The 26,675-nt window shown below is 41.4% G+C and overlaps 1 protein-coding gene across 2 annotated transcripts in view; it reads left to right on the top strand.

Annotated features, from left to right (window-relative positions):
- The window catches only part of SMAD1 (SMAD family member 1), a 47,975-nt gene extending 22,958 nt beyond the window's left edge, over positions 1–25,017 (top strand). For both annotated transcript variants that reach the window (XM_076337116.1, XM_076337118.1), the window contains exons 3-7: positions 12,133–12,390; positions 15,126–15,242; positions 19,120–19,341; positions 21,398–21,654; positions 23,548–25,017. In XM_076337116.1, coding sequence (XP_076193231.1) covers positions 12,133–12,390; positions 15,126–15,242; positions 19,120–19,341; positions 21,398–21,654; positions 23,548–23,691 — 998 coding nt within the window. In that variant the 3' untranslated portion in view covers positions 23,692–25,017. The remainder of the gene's footprint in view (positions 1–12,132; positions 12,391–15,125; positions 15,243–19,119; positions 19,342–21,397; positions 21,655–23,547) is intronic.
- Positions 25,018–26,675: the final 1,658 nt, after the last annotated feature.

The raw sequence follows: 26,675 nt of genomic DNA, 5'->3' as shown, positions 1-26,675 counted from the left end.
CAGAAGCTTGAACAAAGGAACCCTGCACTGGAAAAACAGTTCCTTAAAAATTAAAAAAAAAAAAAAGTTAAAATTCTTAACAATTCCATGCTAAGCAGAAGTGGGATAGTAAAATGGTCGTATCCTTGTACTGCTAGCTGTCTGCATGCAGCTAGTTGCTTGCATTCAGTATTCCAAAATACTGAAAATTAAGGTTCCAGAAAGACATCTATGTCCATCAGATTGAGCAACAGTTGGGCTCTTACTGTTGCTGTAATGTCAAATGACATGTTCTAACTCATTTTGCTTTAATCTTGGAAACGATTACTGAGTTTGAGAATGTTCTCATTTGGACCACTTATACCATATTTAAAAATAGGTATTTGTAAATGTCCTGTCACTTCAATGAGATATGCAAGATAAAAATAGAATAAAACTTTCAAAAGATATCTAACTAAAATGTACATTTTAGCTGAGTGCTGCTAAGTAATTTCAGTGGTTGGAAAGCTGGGGTTTGGGTGTTAAGTCATCTTATAAATTTTGTATTTGGGAAACGGAGCAAAAAGTTAACTGTAAGCCTGAATTCTGGATTGCTCTTTAATTGTCTTTAGATGAGATAAAAAATCTCTACATTCACGTAGCTACAGAATTTTTGCTGGAAAAAAAATCCAAAACAGTGACTTAAGCAAGTTGGAGATGGTAGAAATAAAATGCTTCCATTTTTGTCCAGAGAGTACCCTTCTTCAGGAAAAACTAGATATTCTTGGTCCATTGCCTAATAGGCAGCTAGGCAGTTTTCTTGTAAGCATTAGGGCTGTAGTCAGTTTGACAGAGCTGCAGAAGTATTCAGTCTTTCACAAGCTCAGTGCGCTGCTCTAACCGCTTAAAATATTCTGGAGGTAGCTGCTGACCAGGAGCTAGCATTTCTTTCTGCTGAGGTGCTCTGCTAAATCAGGGTCTGAAGGTACAATGTTATATGCATGCTGAAGTTACATCTTGAACTTTTAACAGCTTGCCAAAGCGCGAGAGTGGGGTTGAAGCCCACTGTGGTTTTACTGAGGTCTCTGGCTGGGTATGTAAAGGAGGAGGGTTTTATATTTAGTCAGCCACAGATCTGCCGTTGTTTTGAGGGATATTGCATGGAGATGAGTGGGAAGACGTGGCTTTTGGAAACAGGTGGTAGCTGAACTCCCGTTTGGCTTGGAGAGCTGTGCTTCATAACTTCTTTTTTCCTGTCCCTTCCTTGTTCTTGCTGTCCTACAAACGTCGTCTTTATCTTCATTTCCTGACAGTCACTCCCAAATTCTGCTAACCGTTCTTTCCCATTTTTGCCAGGACATTAAAACACCATTATTGCTGCATAAGTGCTTACGGTTTGAGATTAATGGGTAGTGGGAATTCATGCATGAGTCACTGTTTCCAACAGTCTACGGACTCAAGCAGATATCAAGGTTTGTGTTTCCAAGGCTATCATCGCAGCCAGGAGAGTTAGAAATGTACTTTCTCTTGACAAAATAAAATTGGAAGCTCAGATTGTGTACAATGTGCGTTTTGTGTGCAAGGTACATCGTGAAATTCTGGCTCTGCTTGACAGTGTGGCCTGTATTTAACTGCTTTGTGCAGATCCAGTTACTGGAGAGCTGAAGCGTACAGTGCATGCATGGGATGGCATCTATACGTTCGCTCTTCTGCTGGTTGTTGCGTGATTTGTTTGTGTCATGTAAGTTTTGAGGAATGGATTGGTGGTAAATCCTCAAATACATCAAATCAGGTAATGCTCTATGTTGGGAAGTTAGTGCTATGGATGCGTCTCAGTTTTCATGGTGCCGGAGGGATGCATGGATTTTCTACCTTGTTACCTTATTCCATCCTTGCTGTTTAGCTTGAGAAGGTAAGCTTGGAAAACATGAGAATTGGCACTGTGGTGTGTCTGCCAGCTACAAAGTTACACCTGAATCCAAACAAGAGATTTTTCTGTTAGCCAGGCTGGATAGGAACCGGTTGTAAACAGTCGAGAGGAGGTGGAAAACTATCAGCAGTCTCAAACAGGGAGCCTCCCAGGTGTCCCTGAGTGCAGGCTGTGCTGCTGCCCCTGCATGAGGAGGGGAACGTGGCATCTGGCAGGCACGTGGGTGTGACGTGGTGGTACCATATTTTTGCCTAACCTGACCTAGAGGCTCTGCACAGGCACCAGTGCCCATCTGATCCTGCGGCGAGTCAATCAAGAAAACTAAACAGACAGAAAACTACTTTCTGGCACGGTTAGTTTGGCAAGCTCGGTGCCCTCAGCTCGCTTGCTGCAGAGTCAGATGGGGGCAAGGCAGCACGGGGGAATGGGGTGGAGGCGAGGAAGGGTGGCCTTCCTGTGACGGTGTGACACTCGGTCAGCCTGGTATCAGCAAGCCGCCCCCAGGTGATGGAGACCCGATCCGTGGCAGGGTGCATAAACAGCTCCTGCTTGCTGTGTTGTGCCAGCACAGCTGTTTGCGTGGCCTCGTACTGAACCAGATCACAGTCACTTTTTCCCTCCCCTGCTGTGTTATCTTCCAGGCTGATCAGAGCTCGCCGCATGGCTGCGGGAACATCTGTACCAACACAGCCCTGCGGACGACATGTGGGAAGGAGTGGAGGTGGTGGGAAATGAGAGGAGAAAGTAGAGGCTGTTTTGTTGCTGGGGATGGGAATACAACCTTATACTCAACTGCTAGGAAGAAATAGCTCCTCGAGATGTGTTACAGTAGCTCACTGCTGCTGTTTGGTACGTCTGTTGTGTGCAGAATTATTTCTGGTGCATGGTAGTTAATGGCTGCCAAATTTCTCCCTTGGCAAGGCAAGGCAAAGCAAAGCTTTTCATTAAGGAGGACAGGGTCTGAATTTGATGCCTTTTAAAAACTGGCATGCTCAGCTGGACTCGTGTGCTCACTTGGCTGAATCTGCTTTTTTCTCCTCAGTTTTATTTTTTGGTTTAGAGATATCTGGAGATCAGGCTCATACCTGGTTTGGGACTATCCTTAAGTATGATCAAGACTTAAATAATTAGGTGTAGAGCATACGTAGAGGCTGTGAAGAAAAAGTGAACATGATGTTCCTCACCTCCTCTGAAAATGCCACAAATGACCTCTCAGGTTTTGCTGGAGAACGTGTGAAATGACATTTGGAAGTTCCTCCTGAGATACTTCCTTCCCTTCTTTTATTCCTTTTGTTTCTGTGCAGATACAGCCTCTGTTGCTTGCCTCTGTCCTCAGTTATGTCAATGGGATCAGGTGAAAGATGTCATCCAGAAATCAGGGAGCAGGGGAGATTCTTTTTCTAAGCCTGGATCCCCTTTGCTCTAACAGCAAAACAAAAGGAATGGGATGGGGAGCAGGGAGGATGAAAAGGTGCTTAAATTGACACTGCTATTAAAAAAATAATAGTAAGTCACACCTCTAATGTGGCTTTAGGGGAGGAGGTTCAGTTCTTTTGCCTTAGCTAAAGGGAAGGAAGGAAGACGAAGAAACTGAATATTTCATTTTCTTAAAGTACTAGTGAACACTAGCTCTCTGTTCCATCTGATGCAGAAGTGCGTTAGTTTGCCTCTACTAAGCGTCCTTGCTCATCAGCCTGCTAGGTTAAAGAGGATTTGAGTTCATAATGTGTTACAAAGGAGGCAAAAGAGGAATTAACCTCTTTTATGCTTCATGTGTGGAAGTAGTTGAAGGTGCAGCGTGTTTATGTAAATGGCTACTCCCCTGCCCCGCAACTGAATGCTGTCTCCTGAGGGTGTCCAGAATCTGCTGATGCCTCCTCAGGGGTCAAGCTTGGGAGAAACCCACTCTTCATTGATCTGAGTGAGCTTAAACCTGCCTTGGGAAATGCAGTTGTTAACTTTTCGATATTCATTTCTGGAGGTGCTTACTGATGCTCTGCTGTGCTTGAAGCATGCAATGCTGGGGGGTACTAAAACCGGTCAGTCCAGAAGCAGCCGATCTGTCCTCTGAAATGTTCTAGTTGCATGGATCAGCCCATTAGCACAGCCACTTGAAGGCAGAAATAACTACACTGGTTCAGGTTTTTTGCAATTACCAATAAGGTGTAGATAAAAAAGGCTGGATGATTTTCCTCTGTTAAGCTTCCTTTCTTTGGAGAGCTGGCTGTAGTCCGGTCTACCTCAAGGGACTTTATGAAGCTGATGGTGCCCCTGTTCTACCCGAATCAGGGGATGAGCAGTGGTTGCTTTTTCGTGATGTGGACAAATACACTGTCAGAACAGTTGAATTTTCAATTCTGCCTAAAGATCATGATGTTTCTTTCTGTTATAACCATGAATTCGAAGTGGATGTCGGCTTCAGCAAGCTTGTTTTTGGCAAGAAACATTTTACCTAAATGTACAGCTGCTTTTTGCCACAAGAACAGGCCAGGTCCCCAGGCTCTGAGGAGAGCAGTAGGTGTGTCGTGCTGTTTTTGCTCCCGGCGTGGACTCCTTGCCTATGACTCTAACCTGATTGTTTTCATATTTGTCTTTGATCTCCTCTGCTGTTTGCTCTAAGTGAGTCTCCATAAGGCTGCACACCTACTGCAGGCACCAGGGGTGCAGAAAGAAACTTGAAATGGTGGTAATCCTGGATAAGGCAGGTTTAGACTCACGCAGTCCTGGAAGTAAATGCTCCTTGAATGCTCCCCTGTACAGCGCTGCAGCTCTAGTCCTCAGTGAAAGAAGAATAAGGCATGTTTAAAGGAGCTTTTTAATGCCATTTGAAATCACACAGATGTTTGGCTGTATATTGGTCTGGTTGTGCTTGTGAGCTCTCTCTCTACATACTTTACAGAAAAATGAAATGGGTCAGTTAGTCATCCACGTCTTGTCCCCCTGTACTCGACCGGCCCAGGATCACTACATGTAAAATTAATATTCCCAAACTCTTTCTAGACAGGGTAAATTGAGAAGAGGATCTTTAAAAACCCGTCACGGCCTACTCCCCCTGTGCTTCAAACCTGACGCAGCCTGTAGCAGCAGGTCGCCTTTTGGATCGCTAATGCCGGTTTTGGCAAGCGGCAGGGTTCAAATGCAGCTCCTGGGACCGTCAAATCGGCAGGTGCCGCAAGTCTGTCCGGATCAAATTTGGACCCAGGAGAGAAAAGTTGGGCGTAGGCGGCGAATCCCTTTGGGACCGCGAGTTTGCCTGGCTGGGCTTTTTGGGATCCCGGGGCTTGCTTGGTGGCTCCCACCCCCCAGCACCTGGGAGAACGGGGGTCGGTGTGAGAGCCTCTGCGCAGTTTCCGGCCAGATGGAAGAGCTTTGATGGCCCGGGCTGGAGGGACCCCAGCGGAGCAGCTGCCGGCGCGACTCCCACAGCACCAGGCCTGGCGGAGGGTAATGCCGGCAGCGCCAGGCGTCGGAGGGAGAGGGGCCAGGGGAGCCAAGGCAAAAGGGAAGCTGCTCTGGGGGACGTAAGGGAGGGGAAAACCAGTGCGTCCCTTCGGAGTTAATATGTAGAACCAAGTTAGAAAAATCCTTGTTGCCACGTGATTCCTGTGGCAGGATTTCTGCACTTCTGCAGGCTGGGGGTGAGGGAGCAGAGAGTGTCGTCGCTGGGAAGTTTTGCCGTATCGCTGTGTAATGCTGCTGTTGGGTGTAACTTTAAAAATAGCACGCTACAACAGGTGGGCACAATTATAGGATGGTTCCCCAAAATAGCAAGCAACTGTCAGTTTGCTTGGCAAGTAGTATAAAACTTTCTTCATTTCGGTTTTGCAGAATTCAGTTCTAAAATTCCTCACCAGAACCGACCTGGGAGAGAGGAGTTGAAATGGGGAGGCAGAAAGGAGGGAATGGTCTAACAGCTGGGTTTTCCTTCTCTAACCTTGCCACGTGTCAGAAAAATGAGCTGCAATAAAGCGATAGAAGTTGTCAAGGAGGATATGTTTGTGTCCTTCCCCCCCCCCCCCCCTTCCTTTAAAATTAACCAGATTCAGATGTTTCTCCTGACTTAAAAGACCAGACTTCCAAGTTTTAACCTACTCAGTAGGGTGGTAACTGTGGCTTTCGTACAGGTAATTTGAACTCTGGTCTGTGTAAATGTCTGAGTTAATATACTCTATCACACTGTAACTTCCTCCTGTATCAGGACTGCTTCTCCCCAAATCCGCTTTCAAGAACTCCTTCACTAATGTGCATACAATTAGCACTAAATTCTGAAATTGGCCTTGACAAATGTCAGTTTAATCACAATGTTAGCTTATCAGAGCATCCGCAAATAAAATCTAATGTTAGCTGAATATTGTAATGCAGGAAATGTACTAATATTGCTTGCCAAATGCATTTAGACCAGATGTCTGATGTAAAAGTAAAGTCAGTAAAGCAACAACTGTTTTGTCTTTTTTTCTTTTCTTTTTTTTTTAAATACAATCTTCAGTTCTAACTATGTAAAATGACGAATCAAGCTGTGGGGTCTACTGAAACTGCAAAATAAAATTAAGAGTTGAGAAAACAAGACAGCTCTCAGCTTTCTCCTGGAATAGAAAGTCTGGTATGTTTGTCCATCTGTCACTCAAAACAGGCTGCTGAATAGCTATTATTGAGCTTTTTCACTTGCGATTACTAGAACATAGGTTTGGAGCAAAAGTCTAAAAGGCTGGCATTTCTGCTTTTGAGAAAACAGTAAAGCAAAGCCGTGCTAGCACAGCCTTGCTTAAGCCAGGTGGTATTGGAACAACATAAAGTAGCTGGATCCTCACAGACTGCTTTGGCCACAACACTTAATTTTTTTTTTTTTTTAACCAGGAGTAAACTCTATCCTAAGTGTAGATGTGTAAGTGTCTTTGTATGTGAGAACTTGTCCTCTGGTCAAAGAATATTCAATTTTGCCAGGTCTTGTTTTAAGCAACACGGGAAAACCTAATGACAATAAAACTTTTCTTTCTGCTTGGCGCATTATTGTTTACAAGCAAAATCTTGGCAAGACCTTTCAGTCAGCATGCTTCAGTGACTCTCTAATGCTGCAGACAGCAAGCAAAGCTAAGCACATTCAGCTGAGCATGAGTTGGTACCTGCTCTGTTCCCACCGTGGGACTGGCCTGCTCACCAGGATGCCACAGCCAACTTAAGCTGCTGTGGCCTCAAAGGCAGGAAATTAAGCTAGGAGTCTTTAGGAGGGTTGAAATTTGTTAGTTTAACACTGCTGCTGTGTTTTGGGGTGGGTTTGTTTTTTTTTTTTCTTCTCCTAACTCTTCGTTTTTCTTACGACTTCGTCTTTGCAGGATTTTCTATCTAGAGCGTGGAGTACAAACCACAAGTTCCTCCCCCGCCCCCTGTTTTCATACCCATTTCCAGATAGCACGAACTGGTGTGTGAGGATTTCCCTCCTTCCCAACCCGCAGTTCTATTTTTCTAGTAAAACATAAGTGGCTTTGCATAAATTCATATGCTTGGAAATTAAAGTGCACTGTCTAATGATAGTACCCTCAGGTCTTCATTAGGGCTGAGGGCCCTATCGTGGTATAAGCGTGTACAAACCCTTCTACAGAACATACATTGACCAAGTTGTCACGATTTTTAAGAGCAGAAAGTGCAGCAGCAATTGCTCATCTTTTTTTTTTTTTTTATTTTATAAAGCTCACCGAAGAAGTAGAATCTACGTTGGCAGGGAAAGATGATCAAAGTCTGCTTTCTTATATATGGCCCCTTGTTGTATTTCATTACTTCATCTTTCAATTTCCAGACAGGGAAAGAGAGATACCTACCCAAATCTTCATGTAACATGCAAAGGGGAAAAAACATGAGCCCTTGAGGGGAAACTAGCTGTCATCTGGGCTTGTGTAAGATAACCAAAACCCATCTGGATAGAAAATATGCTACTTTGCATGTACAGCAGGTCCTTTGGCTTGGATTAGGGTGTTGGTTTTTTTTAAATAGAGAAACTTTAGAAAAAGACGTTATATTCATGAATTGGAGACTTTCTATGTTTGCTAAAATCATTATCTCCAGAATGTGAAAATAGAACAAAAAAGAAAACCAAGAAAATCTTTACTCTAGGACAGCACACCTGTTAGTTTTCTGAAGAACAGGATGACATGCTGGAGATACAAAGAGTAGAGATCAGTAGCTTTCTTCAAAGGCCACCATTACATTTTCATAAAAGCATTTCTTTCTTGGTGTGGTTAGTTGGAACATTTATCTGAACAGCCAGGTTGTCTTTGGTCTATCTTCTATATTTTTGGCATTCTTGGCTCTTAGATGAAATAGCCCTGTGGGTGAAATTGCCCTGTAGCTGTAATTTCTTTAATACAGCTCCACTTGTTTGGTGCGGGCATACTCTGGGTGTTATTTGCATATGTAAAAAGAAGCTACCCGATTCCCAGGCTGTCTTGACAGATACAGGATCTCTTCTTAGCTACAGTTCCACAAACATACCCAGCCTGGCTTCCAGGTTGTTTATCTTCCTCTTCAACCATTACTAGTAGCATTTCTGCTAGTAGTCATGTATTAACTCTCAACTCCAGGTCCACATTGACACAAAATGTTGGAGCAAAATTTAGCCATGGTATAGCCCATAAAACCTTTTAATCTGGTGTTTGAGAAAGTACAGAAATCAAGCTGTCGGATGACTTGTGGTTCTACTCCATTAACTGGTTTTAACCATTTTCATGAGGTTGAATTTGCAAGTCTATTGCAGTAGCTTTTTAAGATAACAATGTATTTAATACTATGTTTCCTTTAAATATATGCATCCCTACTGAATAGAAACAATGATAATTTTTAAAAAATCTTATTTTTTTTGTATCTGTGTTCCCTTCTGCTGAAGAAGGTAAAGAGGAAGGGAGAAATTCTGCCTGCAGACTGTTAGAGCAGCGTCCTGGCAGAGATCTGCACAGCAAAGATGTGCTCTGCTTCATTATTTTATAGCAACAGGTGTGCTGGCTTAGCACAGAATAACTCTCTCATGCTTTCTCCCCTTCAATTATACCTCTTCCTGGAGCTGGCAGCTGCAACAGAGATCAACCTCCTCCCCTGCTGTACTGAGCCTCAGTAATTTGTTATTCCATGTGGTTGAGGTCTGCAAGCTGACCAGAAGCTCAGTGCCTTACACAGGGGCGAGGGGAGCAAGAAGGGTATGCATCCCCCTTTACGTTTTGAACTCCTGGCATCCTTCCATACTTGCGAAGGGCCTGGTCTCTGCTCATGTCTTCACTCCTGAGTGAACAGCGTTCAGATTAACTCCTCTGTGACTCTGGTAGGAGCAGCTAGCCTGCAAAAAAGCCCGTGAGCTGCAGAGAGATCAGGTTATGGCAGTGAGTGACTGTCTTGGAGTTGGCCTAATTGGAGCGCTGTAGTCTCTGTCCCACCTGACGTGGCTTTTCAGGGCTTTTCCTCCTCATTTAAGGTTGTATGTATGGAGGGAGGATGTGAATTAGGGGCAATTAGGGTAAATTCTGCAATGATATTTTTGAGACTATTTGTGCTGTATCAATACCAGTTGTATTCTTTTTCCCCCTTCCCCCTTTTCCATGTGTATTTTGAAGAAGTTGGCATTTAATCATTTGAGCTTGAAGTAGTTAGACAAAAAGCGTAGGTTTGAGTGAGGGAGAGCTAGGAAGAGGAGACTTGTTCTTATTTCAAGTCCTTCTAAAATTCACCAGCAATTCTGCCCAACAGGAGAAAACATGCGTATATACCTTGGGAAAATCTGGCACAGCTTTATTTTTATTACAGAAAACATACAGAAAATATCCTGTTCTCCTGCTATTTTAAAATGCTATAAATCATGTGGCTTCCTGTGATGTCATGTGTGTGTCATTGTTTAATGTGAGGTAGGGGATGGGAAAGGTAGGTGATGTACTTTCTGCACAAATTAACTTCAGAAAAGTTAATGGTTTGACCTTCATCCATAGGAAAGGAAGGGATAGGAAAGCTGTGTTTTTAATTCTCGGAAAAGTAAAGAAGAATCATAAAGACAGGAAAGGGAAAATACTTTTTAACACATTATCTCATTGGAACAAGCTTAATTCTGAGAGATCCTAATATTCAGAAAGATTGGGTTTGACGCTTGCTGTGTTGTGAATGAGGGGATTTGTGATGGCCACCTGAATGCTGAGTAACTTTTTTTTTTTTTAATGGCTTTTTCCAGTGACATGTGAGAATGGTTGCGTTAGAGGCAAGGGACAGTCTGCACAGCCAAGGGAGATGCAGCTTCTCCTGGGGTGTTTTGCAATTGAGAACTTCCATAGAATGGCAGATGGATGTATTTTGTTTCAGAAAATGCCATAACTAGGAACTTCGTATATTCCTTATGAAGTGGAGTTAGTTAAAATTTTCACATCTAAACAAATCTACTTAGGGGTGACATCTGCCTCAAATATTTGAGATCTGTTGGAATCTCAGGGAAGCTGCTCTAAGAAAGTGAGACATCAGATTGAATCTTTAAAACCTGCTTCTGACTCTTAACAGGCAGCCTTAATTTCAGTAGTGAGGTTTTTTTTTTCCCAGTGTATGTTCAATGAAGATTTCTGGGATCAAACTTTTCATGCATTAATGCCACTAGTGGGCAAAAATCTGGTGGCTTAATTTCTCTCTTAGGCATAAGCCAAAAAAAAGAGCAAGGGAAACCTTCTTTTTTTTTTTTTTTTTTTTTTTTTTTTAGTAAATCTGTGACTTGCTTTAGGAATAGAGAGTGAGTTTTGTGTGTGGCATCCTTTTGTATTCGTTTTAAACATGGACCTAGACCTCAAGCCTGGTCTATGTGTTGAGCGGTGTCGTGGTACTCTCGGACGCTCACATAAGTATCTGAATGTTTCTGTACAAGCAAAGTGCTGGAAGATTACAGATGCCCTAGTGTCTTGGAAGAACCTGTTTGTCTTGGCAAGATGATGTGGGGTTTTGTTTTTTTTTTTCAATTAGTTTGCAATTCAGCCTTTTGGTGAAACAGCTGTCTCCGAAACACCTTTCTTAATCTGAGTGATAGTTATGTCTGTATAGGCTTGTCGTGTATGCATGCTCCTGTTCCTCTTCTGTGTGCCACGAGGTGTTGGGGACAGGGCAGGAGTCTTGGGGTGAGGGGATGGTAGCCTGGCTTGCTTTCGCTGGTTTTTGTGGTTTTTTCGGCACCCTCCCTTGAAGACAGGCTATCCTGGGGGGTTTCTTCCAGTCCTGCTCAGCCATGGAGCTGGGAAATGGAGGAGCTGAACGGGGGCAGATGTGGAGAGGAGTAACTTTTTTATTTCACTTCCACTACTTTGTGCACGGATCTCCTTCTCCTTGCCCTTGCCTCTCCTCTTCCCCCCATCACCCAAAAATCTCAATCTATAACAAGACTAGCTTTTAATCCTTTGAGTAGCTTGGACTTTGCTGCGAGGCATTCAAAGATAGAAGCTGAGGCACTGGAAAAAGAGCTGATTCTTTTATCTTAGTGTATCTGGTATCATGTTCATATTCCCAGTTAAAAAGAGACCTTTGTTTCCCTGCTGGTGAGGGGGCCTTGGGAGTGTGGCGAGACTAGTAGTTTCTGATGTGTGTTTCTCTGATCCCATAGTAGCATATAGTTGGAGCTCAATTGCTGCTCAGTTGGTTTTTTTGAACTACATAATTTTGTTTAAATTGCACATTTTGTAAACTGACTTGAAGAGTTAATAACTGTTTTAATACTAACTTGTAAGAACATAGTCCAGGTTAAAAATAAAATTACAGCTGTTGGGACCAGACTGAGTTCAAGGCCTGTTAGTATTAGTATTGTCTTCAGAAAAAATATCTGTCCTTATTAGCAAGGTTTTGGGTTACAGGCCATTACGTGATTAGTTGGATCACAAGTGCAGCAAAACGAACTGCATGTCAGCATTGTAACGTGCTTACTTCCCAGCATTTCTTTGTGCGAATAAAACTAAAATGCAGAATTGCGGTTTGTTCTTGGCTCTTCTTCACTGGCCGTCTGTGAAAACAAGCTCCCATCTGGCAAACCAGGTAGCTAGCACAATCGCTATGAATTCAAGCTATGCAGTAACTGGATATAAGGAAAAGAGTTCTTGCTTAGACATGTGCTCCTAGATTTGACTACCTTGTTTTTAAGACAGCTGTGAATATGCCCTAGGGGACAAATAATGCATTTTTTTTCCCCTGTATAGCCTAGTCCTTCAGAACTGAGTCTCTAACACTGTGGCTTTTCCCTCTTTCTCCCTTTCCAGTCCTCCCTCCGGTGCTGGTTCCGAGGCACAGCGAGTACAACCCTCAGCACAGCCTCTTGGCCCAATTCCGCAACCTGGGACAAAACGAGCCCCACATGCCGCACAATGCTACTTTCCCGGACTCTTTTCAGCAACCCAATAGTCACCCGTTCCCCCACTCGCCCAACAGCAGCTATCCAAACTCACCTGGAAGCAGCAGTAGCACCTACCCGCATTCTCCAGCCAGCTCAGACCCGGGAAGTCCTTTCCAGATGCCAGGTACAGTCAACTTTGGTTCTTCGTCAGAAGGGAGGCAGTGGTTGGACATCACTGGTATCATGATTTTTTTGCTTAATAATACCGAATTATCAGCCAACACTTGTGTTCAATAGTGATCTGAGAGATGTAAGGTAATAAAGACTATGTAATCGCTTTATCTAGTAATAAAGTTGAGGGTTTTAAAAGCGCGCCTCTTTCAAACACAGTTAAAACATTCCAGTAAAACTCTTCTGGGGCAGGGGGAGAGGTTCAAAATGTTTTGCGGACCAGTTCAATAGCTTAGCCCACAAAGCATAGTGTTTAATACACAAGAAGTGTAATGCTACAGATCATCCTTGCTTAGGAAAGAGATCATCATAAATTCAGCACAAGGCTTTAGTTCTGCAGAAGAAGGATGTTTCTCAAGGGGATCACGCTATTGCTACTTGTTAAAATTTCTTCCCATAATGATGTAATTTCAAGAAACAAATATACTTCAACTGAAAAACAGTTCCTTAAGGCCCTGAAAAGAAATATTCAGGCTGTTTTACTTCCTAAAGTCAAAGAAGTGACAACCTTTCTTTGTTGACTAATGTCCGTAGAAAATTCTGTGAAGCTGTCATTTTTTTGGTCTTTACATGTGGATGGATAAAAATACTGCAGAAGCAGTCTGTGACAGATTTCTTGATCTAAATGCTAGAAGGACTCCATACAAATGCTTACTGATGTTCTGTTTGCACGTTTTCTTCGGGGGCTGAGGGCAGGCATGTGTAAACAAAGCAGCAGACTTGTGAAAGTCTGTTTTCTATTACATGAAATTAGCATCCATAGATTTCTGCTGCTGATAGTTGTTTCTCTTTAAAATTTTTCTCTTGTGAGTGAAGACTACTGAATTTGCCGAGGCAGGAGGGAAGGAAAGGGAGTTTGTATTGGCTTTTTTAAAAAATGTGAAAAGTGGCCGCAAAACCAGCTGTCTTTCCTTCTTTTTTTCTTTTTTCTTTTTTCTTTTTTAATATGATTGGTGTGGTTGGGGCTCTTCCAGCAGAGATAAAGGCTTCCCTGAACACTGGCTTGTGGAATTTTGCTTGATCTTTGAGGGTCTGTTCTGTCCACATGCCCGTAAAGACAAGTCAGCAGCTGCAGTGAAGAAATTGAATTAGAGGAGAGGTCAAGATACTGATGTCCTTGATGCTTAGCTCTGGACAGTTGTCTGTCTTGCACTAATGGGGAAAGAGGCTGACTTTTGGAATATACAAAAAAAGGAGCAGAACAGTTACCCAGACATCTTGAAAACTTTCTAGATACTGGCTAATTTGTTGCCTGTGGCCTTGCAATCTTGTTTCCCTACCTGTGCATCACTAACATCATGTTTGCACACACATGAACATTTAAGGCTTAGTAAAACACGAAACTTAAACTCCAGTGCAGACTGTTAAGCTTTTAATGCAGTCCTGTTGTCGTCTCTGTCTCTCTGCCGCTCTCTCGTCCAACTGAGGGTATTCAGTAAGGGAATTAGTAAGGTACCTGCCAGCATCAGTTGTAAAGCTCTCAACAGAATGCCTCCTAAACAATAAGCAGTTAATAGATTTCATTAACATGTGTTTTCTTCAAAAAAAAACCCCCAAAAAAACAAAACCAAACCCAACAAAACCCCCCCAACAAAACAACAAAAAAAACCCCATCAAAACTTACAAAGCAGTGGTATGATTCTCCTGCCTTTTGGTGATGCTAATTTGGTTTTCAGGGTTTTGGAGGCCCCTGTGATTATTTGCTGTGGAAGTTTGCAATCCATGCTCTCAGTAATGGAAGCAAATGTGGGACGAGCAGCAGCTGAATTCACCACAGATAGTACAGTGGTAATCTAATCTCAGCTTTTGCAGCGAAAGCTTGCAGGGATCATGCAAGGGTTTCTCTTTTGCATGTACCTTAGTGCAATTGATTTGGAGAGTGTCCTCTGGTGTATTGGGAAATGGTGACATTGGCAACTTCCTGCAGCTTCTAAGAAGCCATTTGGGAAGCTTTCCCAGAAGCGAAATAGGCAGCCGAAGGGCAACACGAGTACCTGGCTGGGACGCTTCAAACGGGGCTGAAAGCAGTGTGTTAGTGAGTACAGTCGTTGTGCATGGGCTAGTTTTATGCTAGTGATTCAGTCCTAAATGGGGCAGTACAGCCAGTAAGAGACACTGACAGATAAATTCCAGACCCACGTGGCTACTTCTGTAGAATTTGGGTTCCTGAACACTTTCTACTGTTCCCGATCTAGGGAAATAGAGCTAATACTTTGCAATGACAATAATAAGGTCCTGGATATGTCTGGGACGTTTGCATACTTTGCTGATAGAATCATGTTGGAAACTGAAAAGTTTGAACTGAAAATTTTCTGCTCCAACTTCTCTTCACGTTTGCCATATTCGATACCTACTTCTGGCCTGGTCCTGAGACCTCTTTGTGCCTTAATGTCCATATGACACTTTCAACCTGCAAAAAACGTGGGCTGGAAACATAGCTGAGCTTTCTTTTGTGGCTTGGTGGGGGGGGAAGTGACTTGTTTTTATTGCAGTTGTGCTTAATATGCACAGTAATTCTTTGCTTTCCTGATTCAAGGTCCATGATTGCTTTCTCAGATTTCTGGTGGGTGGAAGGTTATAGCTGAGTCAGGCTGGAAGCATTTCCAGGCTAAAACTGTTTTTGTGGATATGTATATATACTTCAAAGAGAGGAAAGGACTTGTGTATCTCTGCCTTTTCTATATTTAGCTGATACTCCCCCTCCTGCTTACCTGCCTCCGGAAGATCAGATGACACACGATACCTCCCAGCCAATGGATACCAACATGATGGCACCTGCAATTCCCCCTGACATACACAGAGGAGGTAAAACCACTTCCTTCTCGTCTTCTGCTTTGCTTCTTAAGAGTAAAGAACTTTCAGAACATACTTTTAATAATTGAGTTTTAATTTTGGATGTTGTTTACGGAAATTTTTAGCTGTAGAAAAGAAAAAAAAAAAACCAGCCATGTAATTTTTTTCTGTTGTTGTAAGGGATGAAATAGCAAATCAGGAGATAAAAATTTATAAATGTAAATATTTATTTAGGACAATAAGCTATCACATGACTCTCTAAAAATGTAAAATATATGGGGTTTACTACTTTCTTACTCCCAACCAACTCAACGACCAAAGTCATTTTATGTTTTGTATCTGGAACTTCCACTAATCACCAAACAGAAAGAATTCCTACGATGCTGCACATTTCTGCGTGCGATGCTGAAATTACATGTGTGCAAGGAAAGGAATCTTTTTCTCTCTTACGATTACATTGATTTATTGGAACAATGCAGTTAATGCTATATAAAGCCTACTGAATTGTGGATGACAGTAGATATGGTCAAGTATCGCTCTCCAAGCAAAGACTTGATCAGAGGATAGATGCTAATGCTGTCAGTTATGTAAATGCCCAGAGTCATTTTACATGGGCAACTGGAATACCTATATTGTTTCCTCTGAGACGGTACATCTCATAAAATTGTCTTTTCTTATTATGTTTTTGTCCTGAATTCTAAACGTTAGTCCTTAAAGAGTATGCTCTGCTTATAATAATTTACCCTTCTCCTCGTCATAAGGGCATTTGAGTTTTTTTCGTATTTTATGTTGTCCCACCCTCTCTCCCCATTTTTGTTCTGAGTCATGCAGTGATAGCACTTGGTTCGGAATTCAGAGCTGTCTGCCTGCGGTGTGGCATTGCTATAGACTTTAAAATCTGTATTAAAAAAACCCCTATTGCTTTATGTACTATGACACAGACATCTTTTTACACATTGCTTTTTAAAGCCTTTGCAGCCAGCCGTGACTGCTGAGTAAAGGATTTAGTGCATTCATCACATTGTGAGAAATAGCCCCTTTAGAGAACGCATAAGCTTACACAGTTGTGGCCCATGCCAAGAAAGAGCAGCAAGCTGGATGCTGTGCCAGAATGATTATCAAGATCACAAGTGTATGAACAATTTAACTGTTGCTTGGGGTTTTTTTGTTGTTTTTGCCTTTTTTTTTTTTTCCACTTGTTTTGTTGCTAAGCTTAATGTCTGGTTGCAGGAAGTATATTTGCGCTCTTAGAACAATTTGGATAGCTTTTGTGCTAACCTATTTACTCTCTGTGTGGAATGAGTTTTGCAGGTGATAAACCCCATCTGTAGCAATTCCACTTTTTGCTGATCCAGTACGCTCTGTATGTATGTATAGTCCTTGCTGGCCCAAAGTACATCTATCAATGTTTATGCCTAACTGCAGACCTTTGCATGTTTGTCCCTCTCACAAAATACACGAGTACGGTAGAATTCCTCTATTACATGAGAGTTGATAAAGAGAAAAGGGTTTACATTTTTCTTCTTGCTTTTCGACGTTCAACCATTTCAAAATAAAAATTGTGTCTATTAGTATTTTTCCCTCCTAGTAATTTAGTACAATGGATTTTCATCTCTGTTCCTTCATTAAAAAAAAAACAAACCCAAAAAAACAGATACCTTACTTCTGTGTGCCTTCATGTGTTTATTATTCGCATATGTATGCTGTAATTGCACTACTTTAAAAAAATCTGCTGCAGGTTGTAAAAGAAGAGTTTTTACTGTGAACTTACTGCAGCATTTTTGTTGCAAACTTTTTAGAAGCATGTTCTTCATGGTGATTTGTTAGTCTTAAGAGATTTGATTTAACAAGCTGCATCCTGTCAATGAAGTTGGGTAATTTCCATTGTTGGCCCATGCTGGGAATAGAGAGACTAAACGCACCTGCTCTGCATGACTTAAAGCAAATGTGAGGAAGTTAGTATGAAATCTGTGTGAGAGAGATATGATTCATTCTGTAAGAATGGCCAGCTGGCAAGATTTCTTCCTGACTTTGAGAACTGGGGCAAAGCTGCAGCTTTGATAATTGCTGGCATCTTCATGGGAATTAAAAGTGTAGAAACCTCTTACTAATAATTAATGACTGATTTTTTTAAATTATTTTTTATTGGTTTTTTTACAGTGACATGAAAATGCTAGTGTATCAGGAAAGATCAGCTCCTTTTTACCAGTGTTTTAAGCAAGTTATTGGTCAGCAGTAGACACTATGCTCAGAAGTTTTGCACAGTGATGTAGGATGTGTTATCCTGCTTTTGATTATTTGCCACCTTTTGTATCTGCTATGTACTGCTGATTTGGGGGGGACTTTTTGTTTTTTGTTTTGCATGTGTCAGAAAACTCATAGCGGTATGATTTGTGAACAGAGGAAAATACGAACACTGGTCTTAGTTGGCTGATTTCAGTAAAGACTTGGGGCTGGGAGAAGGAAACCTCTGGCCAGAGAAACAAGTTTTCCTGCAATACCAGTCTGATTTTCATTTTAGCGCTTTGACCTGTAGTTGGAGCTTTAATCTGCAAAGTTGATATCTTAGCAGCCAGTCCAACTGCGCTAGGCTTAGCAGTGAAATAGTCTCCTTCATTTAAAAGAAACCACATAAAGCAACAACATGCCTTCAGTAGCCTCCTTTTATTTGGAGGCAGTTTAATAATTTGTAGTGGTATTTGGCACTTGAAAGAATGCGCACGGGGTGGAGATATCTGAAGAAGCCTATCCTCTTGTTGGACATCCACTGGGAAACTCTTTTTGGTAAAGACCTTTGGTATCATCTGGAGAAATTGTTCCCTGTGCACAGTCACAAGTGTTACCTCAAGACTTCCATGTGTTTCTAGAGCTTGATGGGTAGAAGTCGTGAACCAGGAATTTGCTGTTGGCATTCTGCACAATTCCCAGCTTCAGTTAGGAGCTGCTGAGGAGGAGCTTCTTGTTACCAGAGTCTGGAAAACCACGTTCTAAGAAATCCTTGCTATTACTCAACAAGTAATTCTTTTGGTGATGAACAGTTGCAGATTTTGCATTTGGTAGCACTTGATGAATAAAAAGTTCTCATTAAATAATATCTTCCTCCATTTCATCTGCTCTTTAGCCCAGCATAATTGTTAGGATCCTGCGCATTATGCTCTTGTTCAGCCTCTGATCCCAAGCAGTATCTATTCATATTGAAGATATGCTTCATGCACGTTCTGCAGACAAATGTCAATCTCTCTTAGTTTTTCAAGTCTCCTACCCATCCCCCAAGAAGCCCTGGAGAAAGATTTGTGCACACCCTGAATGCTGAAAGGTTGATCTGCTGACTGTGTATTTAAGCTACCTTGCTATACTTCTTGGTACCCAAAGTTACAAATGGCAATTGTGTGATGCTGTTTCTCCCTGTCAAAGTTGTATACTTTGCAGTAAGCACAGAGGTGATGTGTAATTTGGTAGCTGAGTAAAATGAGCTGAAGTAGAAGTTCATTTACTACATTGGAGAGAAAGCTGAGCTGTGTAATTGCAGCGTTTCTCTGCTGTTTGGGCCCGCACCGTAGTGTGTTGTCGAAAATGCGGCAGGGATATTGGGGCACTGCTTGGTATGTGCCCAGGAGCTTCCTGCACTTTTCTGTTGATGCCTAGTGCCAACCTTTCTCTTGTGAGTCTTGCACAAGTAAAGTTGAGGTGAAATTATTCTATTGTATGTCTGTGGCTATGAAAAGTTCAAAAATAACTGAAGATAGAAGAGCCTTCACTTAGCTGCAATTGCTTATCCGGCTCATCTGTCAGTGATCTTCAGCCAAAATCTGCAGGTTTATGAATCTTTACATCTCGAGCCTGTATTCCAGCGCCGTTAGATTGTAATGTTTCGATTGTTGCTTTACAGATGTTCAGGCAGTTGCTTATGAAGAGCCGAAGCATTGGTGCTCCATTGTCTACTATGAGCTGAATAATCGCGTCGGGGAGGCATTCCACGCTTCTTCCACCAGTGTCCTGGTGGATGGCTTCACTGATCCTTCAAACAACAAGAACAGATTTTGCCTGGGGCTGCTTTCGAACGTTAACCGCAACTCCACCATTGAGAACACTAGGCGGCATATTGGCAAAGGTGAGTTTTGGATCTTTGCATCAGTTTTTTGGATTTTTTGGGTGGGGGCGTTTCCCCTAGACATGACAACCTGGGCCACTTGCCTCAAGAGCAGGCTGGTCCTCCCAAGTACATGGGATAAGTGCTTGTGTTGGTAAATATATAATTTTATGGCCAGGTCTTATAAGCAAAGTATTGTTCTTACCTGGTGTGTAATTACAGGAAGCTTTTACCCTTAATCAATTTTTAATTGCCCAAAGGCTATCATAATCTTAATTAGAATGAGAGCTTAAATCAAGACATTTCATTAGACAAACTGCCTTATCTTGATTATTGGTGCATATGGAAATCCAAATTACAGCTCTTGGCACCAAATTTTTAGCTAGCCTTAGTTGCAACATAAATACATGTTAGGATAGCTAATTTAGAGAGACAACTTGCTAAAACAGTTTTTCCAAATGCATTTTTCACAGGCTGGTGATTCTTTCAGCGGGATTTTGTGCTTCTCTTCTATGGCTGTGACAGTGTGCTGCAAAAGAGAAAAGCTTCTGTTTTATGTCTGACTTAATATAGTCCTCTTTTCTGAGAACTCGCCTATAATGCAGATGACAGGCAAAACTGACATTGCCCCCTGCAATGGGGCATTCCTGCCAGACAAATTTTTTAGGTGTTTACATTATTAGTAAACTCTAAATTTTCTGAGACAGTTGAGGGTTCAGCATGCCCAAGCAGTGGGGTCTATGTTGTAAGTGCCAATTAATGAAGTATCTTGAATGAATTGAAACTGAAGAGAACTGTCAGGTCTTCCAAGTCTGAGCCCTCGGTCTGGAGAGCTTTTCTCTACGTGAGGACTTGTGCAGCTCTCAGCAGTACACCACACCTGTGCTGTGCCACTCAAGTCCTAATACTTCTTCCTTCTTTTCCTCCCCATCCATCTTACCAAGTATCAGGATATTTATTTAACACCTCATTCATTTTCCTGTTAAAAGTAATCCAGCTGCAAGCAGAGTTCTGCTGAAGCACTTAACTGCATATGTACCGAAGCAGAGTGTGGAAGAGACAAGGATGCTGTTGAATAAGTAAATGTGTACAACTAGTGATGATGTAGAGCTGTTAGCCTTTGAGGAAGGAGGAGTAAATCCCAAACTTGAAGCCATAAATGTTTTTGCAGATCAGGTGGGAGTATTATATGCACCAACACAGGTACACACATAGTCAGTGGCAAAATCTCACGTGACAGAGCACAGTCAAGGTTTTCTGACTGGACTTAAGTTCAGTTTTTAAATTCTGTCTGTTCACTTCTCTGACTTGTGACGTTGTGGGAGGTGAGAGGTTTAAACAGCAAATAATCCATTTTTAAACACAAAAGGCAAATTTTCTTGCTTTCTCAAAGCCTTTGGAATCGAGTCCTACTGACAGCAAATCTCTACAAAGTTTCCCTGTATGTTGCTCTTCTGGGGCTTGCTGCCATCAGTGGCAGGTGAGGGAGCAGGCAGTAGAAGGGGAAAGGACTATAAAATTGGTGTGTACTCTCATTTGACAGATACATCTGAGGAATATAAGGGCCATTTTCTTTTTCCAGCTTTCTGGAATTAAAGCGAGCTGAAAAAACTCATGCTACCCAAAATAGCATTCAGGACTTTTCCAGAGAATCCAGCTTGGGGCTGCTTTAGTATCTACAAATTATGCAGTAGGTTTCCGTTCTCTCTGTTTGCATTCCCAATTATTGTTTTACATAAATATAATGAGAAAAAGATCAAGTGGTCAAGCCATCCAATGGACTGCATCAAAACTACTGCAGTGCTTGCTAGTTTATTGTTGCTGAACATACAACATGTTAAAATGCAGGAATTACCAATTTCCCTTATATATACATACATACACACCCTCCTTTCAAATCGCCTACTGATGAAACAGAAAAGTAAAAATCAAGTTTGAAGACAGACAGATGATGGTCTGATATGCAATTAATGTTTATCTCTTTAAGCAGAAACATATCTCTGTGGAGACAGAGCATGAAAAATAGATACACAGTGTGAATTCATCTAACCTCCTTATGTCAACATTCTCCTCCCAGGTGTTCATCTCTATTATGTTGGTGGGGAAGTGTATGCTGAATGTCTTAGCGACAGCAGTATTTTTGTGCAGAGTCGGAACTGCAACTACCATCATGGGTTCCATCCCACCACGGTCTGCAAAATCCCCAGTGGCTGCAGTTTGAAGATTTTCAATAATCAAGAGTTTGCTCAGCTTTTGGCTCAGTCAGTGAACCATGGCTTTGAGACAGTGTATGAGCTTACTAAGATGTGCACTCTCCGTATGAGTTTTGTAAAGGTATGTGAAGATTTGCTTGAGATTATTTTGTAAGCAAAATAAATTATTTTTTCTTAATGTGATTTTGAATGGTCCAGTGCCTCCCTCCATCGACCTGTTAATAGCTGTTGAATTTTAAGTATGGAATAACGTTCGTTAAGTGTAAGACAGATCTTAATGAAACGAAGTTGTCTTTGTGGACAAAAATCCATCTGACACACATACTTTGAAAGCTTGAGGTGACTTGCAGAAGGTGTTTCTTCACATAAGCCTATAGTCACTTGTGAAGCATTTCTATCGTGTCTGTTAACTATTCTAATTTTATTGAATTGTCTCTTGTAAATTTTTAGTTTCAGTTGATTTATTGTATTTATTATGTGTATAGATTTTGTGTGTGTGTATATAGACTTATTTGCATAATTACTCTGGAATTACGGGGCTTGTCTTTCTAACTTCATGGGATATGGCAAGACACAGTACAAGTAAGCTTTGAAAAGAATTAAGTCATTAATTACTTGGCCTAAAAGTGGAAAAGCCACCAATTCATTATGTAGCATCAGCTTTTGCCCCTTTTTTTGTCCATTGCTATGGTCCATGCCATCTTCTGCTCTGTAAGAGGCCCAGCTGAACTTCATGATCCTGTTCCTGGGTGGTATTTTTGGAGAGTTGAGCTGCGACTGCAGCGTAAATCATGATAGCGGTTGCGGGAGTGTAGATAGCATAATCCTCTAAATGTGTCTTGACCAGCAGCTTCCAAATTAGGAGCTGCAGTAATCATTTAGAATAATGTACATACTTTTCTATTCTAGGGGGGCATGCAAGGTCAAGATTTGCGATGTGGCTGTGAGTGTCAACATAGGTACTGATATAAAAGGGCTGGTCACATATATGAGAGTAGTCAAATGAAGATGGTTAACGTGCTCAAGTGCTCTTCTTGATAGGAGGACAGAAACTTTCGGATGTGTTAGGACAGGGGTTCCTAAAATGGAATAGGTTGTTTATAGCTCTGCATCTGCAGAGTTGTACAGCAGTGTTGCCTGAACAGTTGCACAGGACCTTCTGTGTGTTGGATGTTGCACTGCACGGTGTTTAGAGCTGCTGCCACCTGTGTTGGGAGCTGGATAATCCCTGCATTAGGGGTTAATATGGAGCAGAGCAAACTATACCTGTGGCTGTCTTAGTCTTGTCTCCAGACCTGCCACAAAAATGGTTCACTTACAAAATGATTTTGAATGCTGTTTAAATATCTGCTTATATCTTTTGTAATTACTGTACCTGAATCAGGTATGAGCTGAAACAAAACCTATCTTGTCTTAACTTGAGGAATAGCCTGCTTGGGGAATGACCATGCCCTCTTTCTCCAAAGAGGAATGTTTCTGGCTTATTGCTCAGTTTATCGTGTCCATCCTATGAATGATGCTTTGGTTCTTGTCAGACAAATGCCTCACCCCCGCTTCCGTAATGTCAGTCTACGATCTCTTTTTTTAGTTTCTTGATCTGTTTGGCATTTCCCCCCAGTTTGTTCTATTTTTGGTCTTGGCAGAGAAGACTTGATTATCCCCCTCTTCGGAGGCTTTATTGGGACATCCTGCAGTTGGCAGTGAGGTATGGGGAAATTTTGCACTGCCACAGGTTATGTCTTTAAGAATTTAGACTTCCATTCTAATAGATCAAGAGATTTCAGAATGACACTTCCTCCAAATTTAATTCTTTTTTTTTAACTTCAGATTTGTTTGTTGAAATGTGATAATAGCTGGTGCAGCAAGGGTGTTATGCTACCCTGCTGATAATGACTGTTGAAAGCTAGAGCATTTTGGTAAGAAAGAAGATGTTTGAAGTATGCTTCTCATGTGTTTGATACTGTAAAATAAGGTGATTTTTTTTTTCTTTCCCCACTTATGATTCTGTTTTCAGGGTTGGGGAGCTGAATATCATCGCCAAGACGTAACGAGCACTCCGTGCTGGATAGAGATACACCTTCATGGTCCCCTTCAGTGGCTGGATAAAGTACTTACTCAGATGGGCTCTCCTCATAATCCTATTTCTTCAGTGTCTTAAAAGGTCCCAAGCTCCTGCGTTTTGGAAACAATTGAGCCTTGCATGTACTTGAAGGACGTATGAGTCAGACACACACGTTTTTATTTTTTTTTTCCCCCCTGAACTGGCAACAGCTGAATAAGAGCCATGAAAATACTTGACTTCTGTGACCAACTGTTGGATTAAAAAAAAAAAAAAACAAACCAAACCAAAAAACCACCACTTAAAAAAAAAAAAAAAACCAACCACCCCTTTGACATACTGTTGGTATCAAGAATTTTAGTTTACATTGTAACGTACTATTGCAAAGTTGATTTGCAGGGCTTAGTGCAACGGGGATGACTGAGCCAAAACCACAATCTGTCGGACTGAGTTCCCGAAGGATCTTCCTGTAGCTGGCACTCTGAGATTCTCTTTCTTCCTTACGTTCAGCGCTCACTGTTTTCCCCTGTGTCCTCTGGGACTAAGAGACAATGTTGGTCAAGTCCTGCTTTTTGCAGGCTCTCTGCAGTACATTTTAAAACCATTTGTCTAAGTTGATGGTTGCTGTTCTCTTTAAAAGAAAAAAAAAAGTCATAAGGTTTAATCTCAATAACTGTGTAATAATCTCTGAAATTGTGTCCTGACCATACTGCTGTAAGAATGTTAGGTATGTTTTTTGCTAAACGTATGTACGGTGTATTTGAAAGTTTAGAAATTTAATTAGATTTAGACCATAAAGGAATTAGGAATATTTGAATGGGGGGAGGTGGGAGTGGGAAGGGAAAATGACAACTGAAATGTAGAATATACTGTAAACATAGCTTGTTAGTTTAAACTGAGGTCTGAGTTTTGCTGTGCATTTCATTTTTATAGTGGCTTCATCTTGTTAATTCTGACTATTTTTGCCTCTTCGTTTTCCCCCAAAACAATTGTGCAGCTGGTTAATTCCTTTACCTGTGAAGAGGACAAAATGATTAATTCCTGCAGTTTGAAGGCTGCAGCTCTGTGTATTTCAAGACAAAATTGTACAGAGTGCTCTTTAACTTTTGAGCAGTTTTATAAAGTTTATGTAACAGAAATAGGCTTTTAATTTTGTAAGAGAATCTTGTTTTGCCAAACCTAGTAACTGTTAATTCTTTGGAGGACTTCAAAATCCCTGTGTGGATCTATTTCAAACTTTTTAAAAAAATATATTTTTAATTTTTTTCTTTTTTTTTTTTACTGCTTGGTTGATTTTTCTTCTCTTTGATCTTTTATATTCACGTAAGCTGTAGTACTTTAAGTACCTTTATTCCAAAACTCATGGGTCCTCTTTACTGGAAGTTTTGAATAAAACCTATTGTTACTGCTTACATTTGATTAAAACCTTGTCTTGTCCACTTCTTAGTAGACTCTTAACAAACCAGATAAAGATATGGTCTTGGAGGAGGAACAACTAGAAATGAAGGTACGCTGAGCTTAGACATTTATGATTAGTACAGGTTAATAACCCTCCTAAACTCAGCATATGAGATAAATGAGCACTCTAGAGAGAAAGATTTCTTAACCAGGCAAGATTAGAATGGATGCAGTAACACTGAAGTATCTTAGCCACTTAGTTACATTTCTGTGAGATTTCAACATACAGTATCTGTATGAGAAGAGATTTTGCTGAGGTTGCACCGTCAGCGGGCTCTCGCTGCTCCTTGCCATGGTTGTGGTGAAGAGCCTCCGTGCTCCTTTCCCCATACCTCTGCCTTTGTTCTGGGGAGAGGCGAGGGAAGGACTGTCCCTTTGCAGCTGCGAAGTGTCTGTCAGGTGCTGGGATGATGGAGTTGGAGAACCTGGGGTTGACTGGAGATCCAGTGCCTGTGCCTGGCTATAATGGACCATGCAGTGTTAACAGGAGCATGAGGGAAAGCTGAGCAACAGAGACGAATGTGTGTTCAGCCAGATGTATGCATGTGTATGTCACTGTAATGAGTAATAGCCCTTTTTGGAGAATGAGTCAATCCCATCTTTTTCTCTCTCTTTTTTTTTTTTTTTAAGTTAATTCCATTGCTTGGTTCAGTATACGTTTTTAAAACTAACCCTTCTTCCCCTGCTAAGGGGAAAAAAAAATCCATAATGGTCAAGTTCCCTATTTAGGAGAACTTGATTAGTGACTTTTTTGTATTTGTAAGTTCCAGGAACATTTTTTTTTTTTTAAATTCAGTTTAACATACATTTTTTCATAAAGAAGCAGTCATAGCACAAATGTAAGTCTTAAAAGTAAGTAAAATTTAAAGATGACCAAAAAGAGAAAGAATGCTGTTTGCTGTTTGGTCACTGTCTCTGTTTTTTCCATCTTCAGCCCCTGCTACATTAACTCCCAGATGTTCCCAGCCAGTTTCCTTCCTTTTGTTGGAATGCAGCACTGAGGTAGCGACTTTTTTTTTTTTTTTTTTTTATCAGTGCTGTAACCATCCATCATGCAAGTCTTAAGAGTGTTTCTGTTTGGATGTTTTCATATTTGGATGACCTGTGCAAGTTTTGGTAGACTTTGAAATAGCTTTGGAGTAAGAAAAGACAGTTTTATGTTGTGACTTCTTTTGAATGTTCATGTCTTATATGTTTTGGGCTGTAATGCCTCTCTGTTTTTACTAAACAGGGATTAAAATCAGAAAATGCTAGCTCTGCAGCGTCTTAGAAACTTTCAGTGGTAATACTTCTGCAGGGTCCCAGGTTTTGTAAGTTCCTTCTGTTGTGAATTTTTCTATGCTGTTGATACTGTTGAAGTGCAGTGTATCTAATACTTTCTTTACCTGTTATCCAGCTTTTTGTTTGTGTTGAGGAGACATTAGGTGTAAGGAAAAAGTGTACCTTCATATGATGGCACAAAGTATCCCAGCTGCACTTTATTAAATAAGCTGGGTGGATTGGAATAGCACCTGAGACTAATAGCCAGGAAAATAGGAGGTAGAACAGAAGTTACCTTGGAGGAGGCAACTGCTGGCCTGAGGCTCTTGTGAAGATTTTTGGAGCATCTTGGAGAAGTTTTCGTA

This window comes from Aptenodytes patagonicus, chromosome 4, assembly GCF_965638725.1.
Source record: "Aptenodytes patagonicus chromosome 4, bAptPat1.pri.cur, whole genome shotgun sequence".
Lineage (NCBI taxonomy): Eukaryota > Metazoa > Chordata > Aves > Sphenisciformes > Spheniscidae > Aptenodytes > Aptenodytes patagonicus.
The sequence above is the reverse complement of the archived record's forward strand: the minus strand, read 5'-3'. Positions and strand labels throughout refer to the sequence as shown.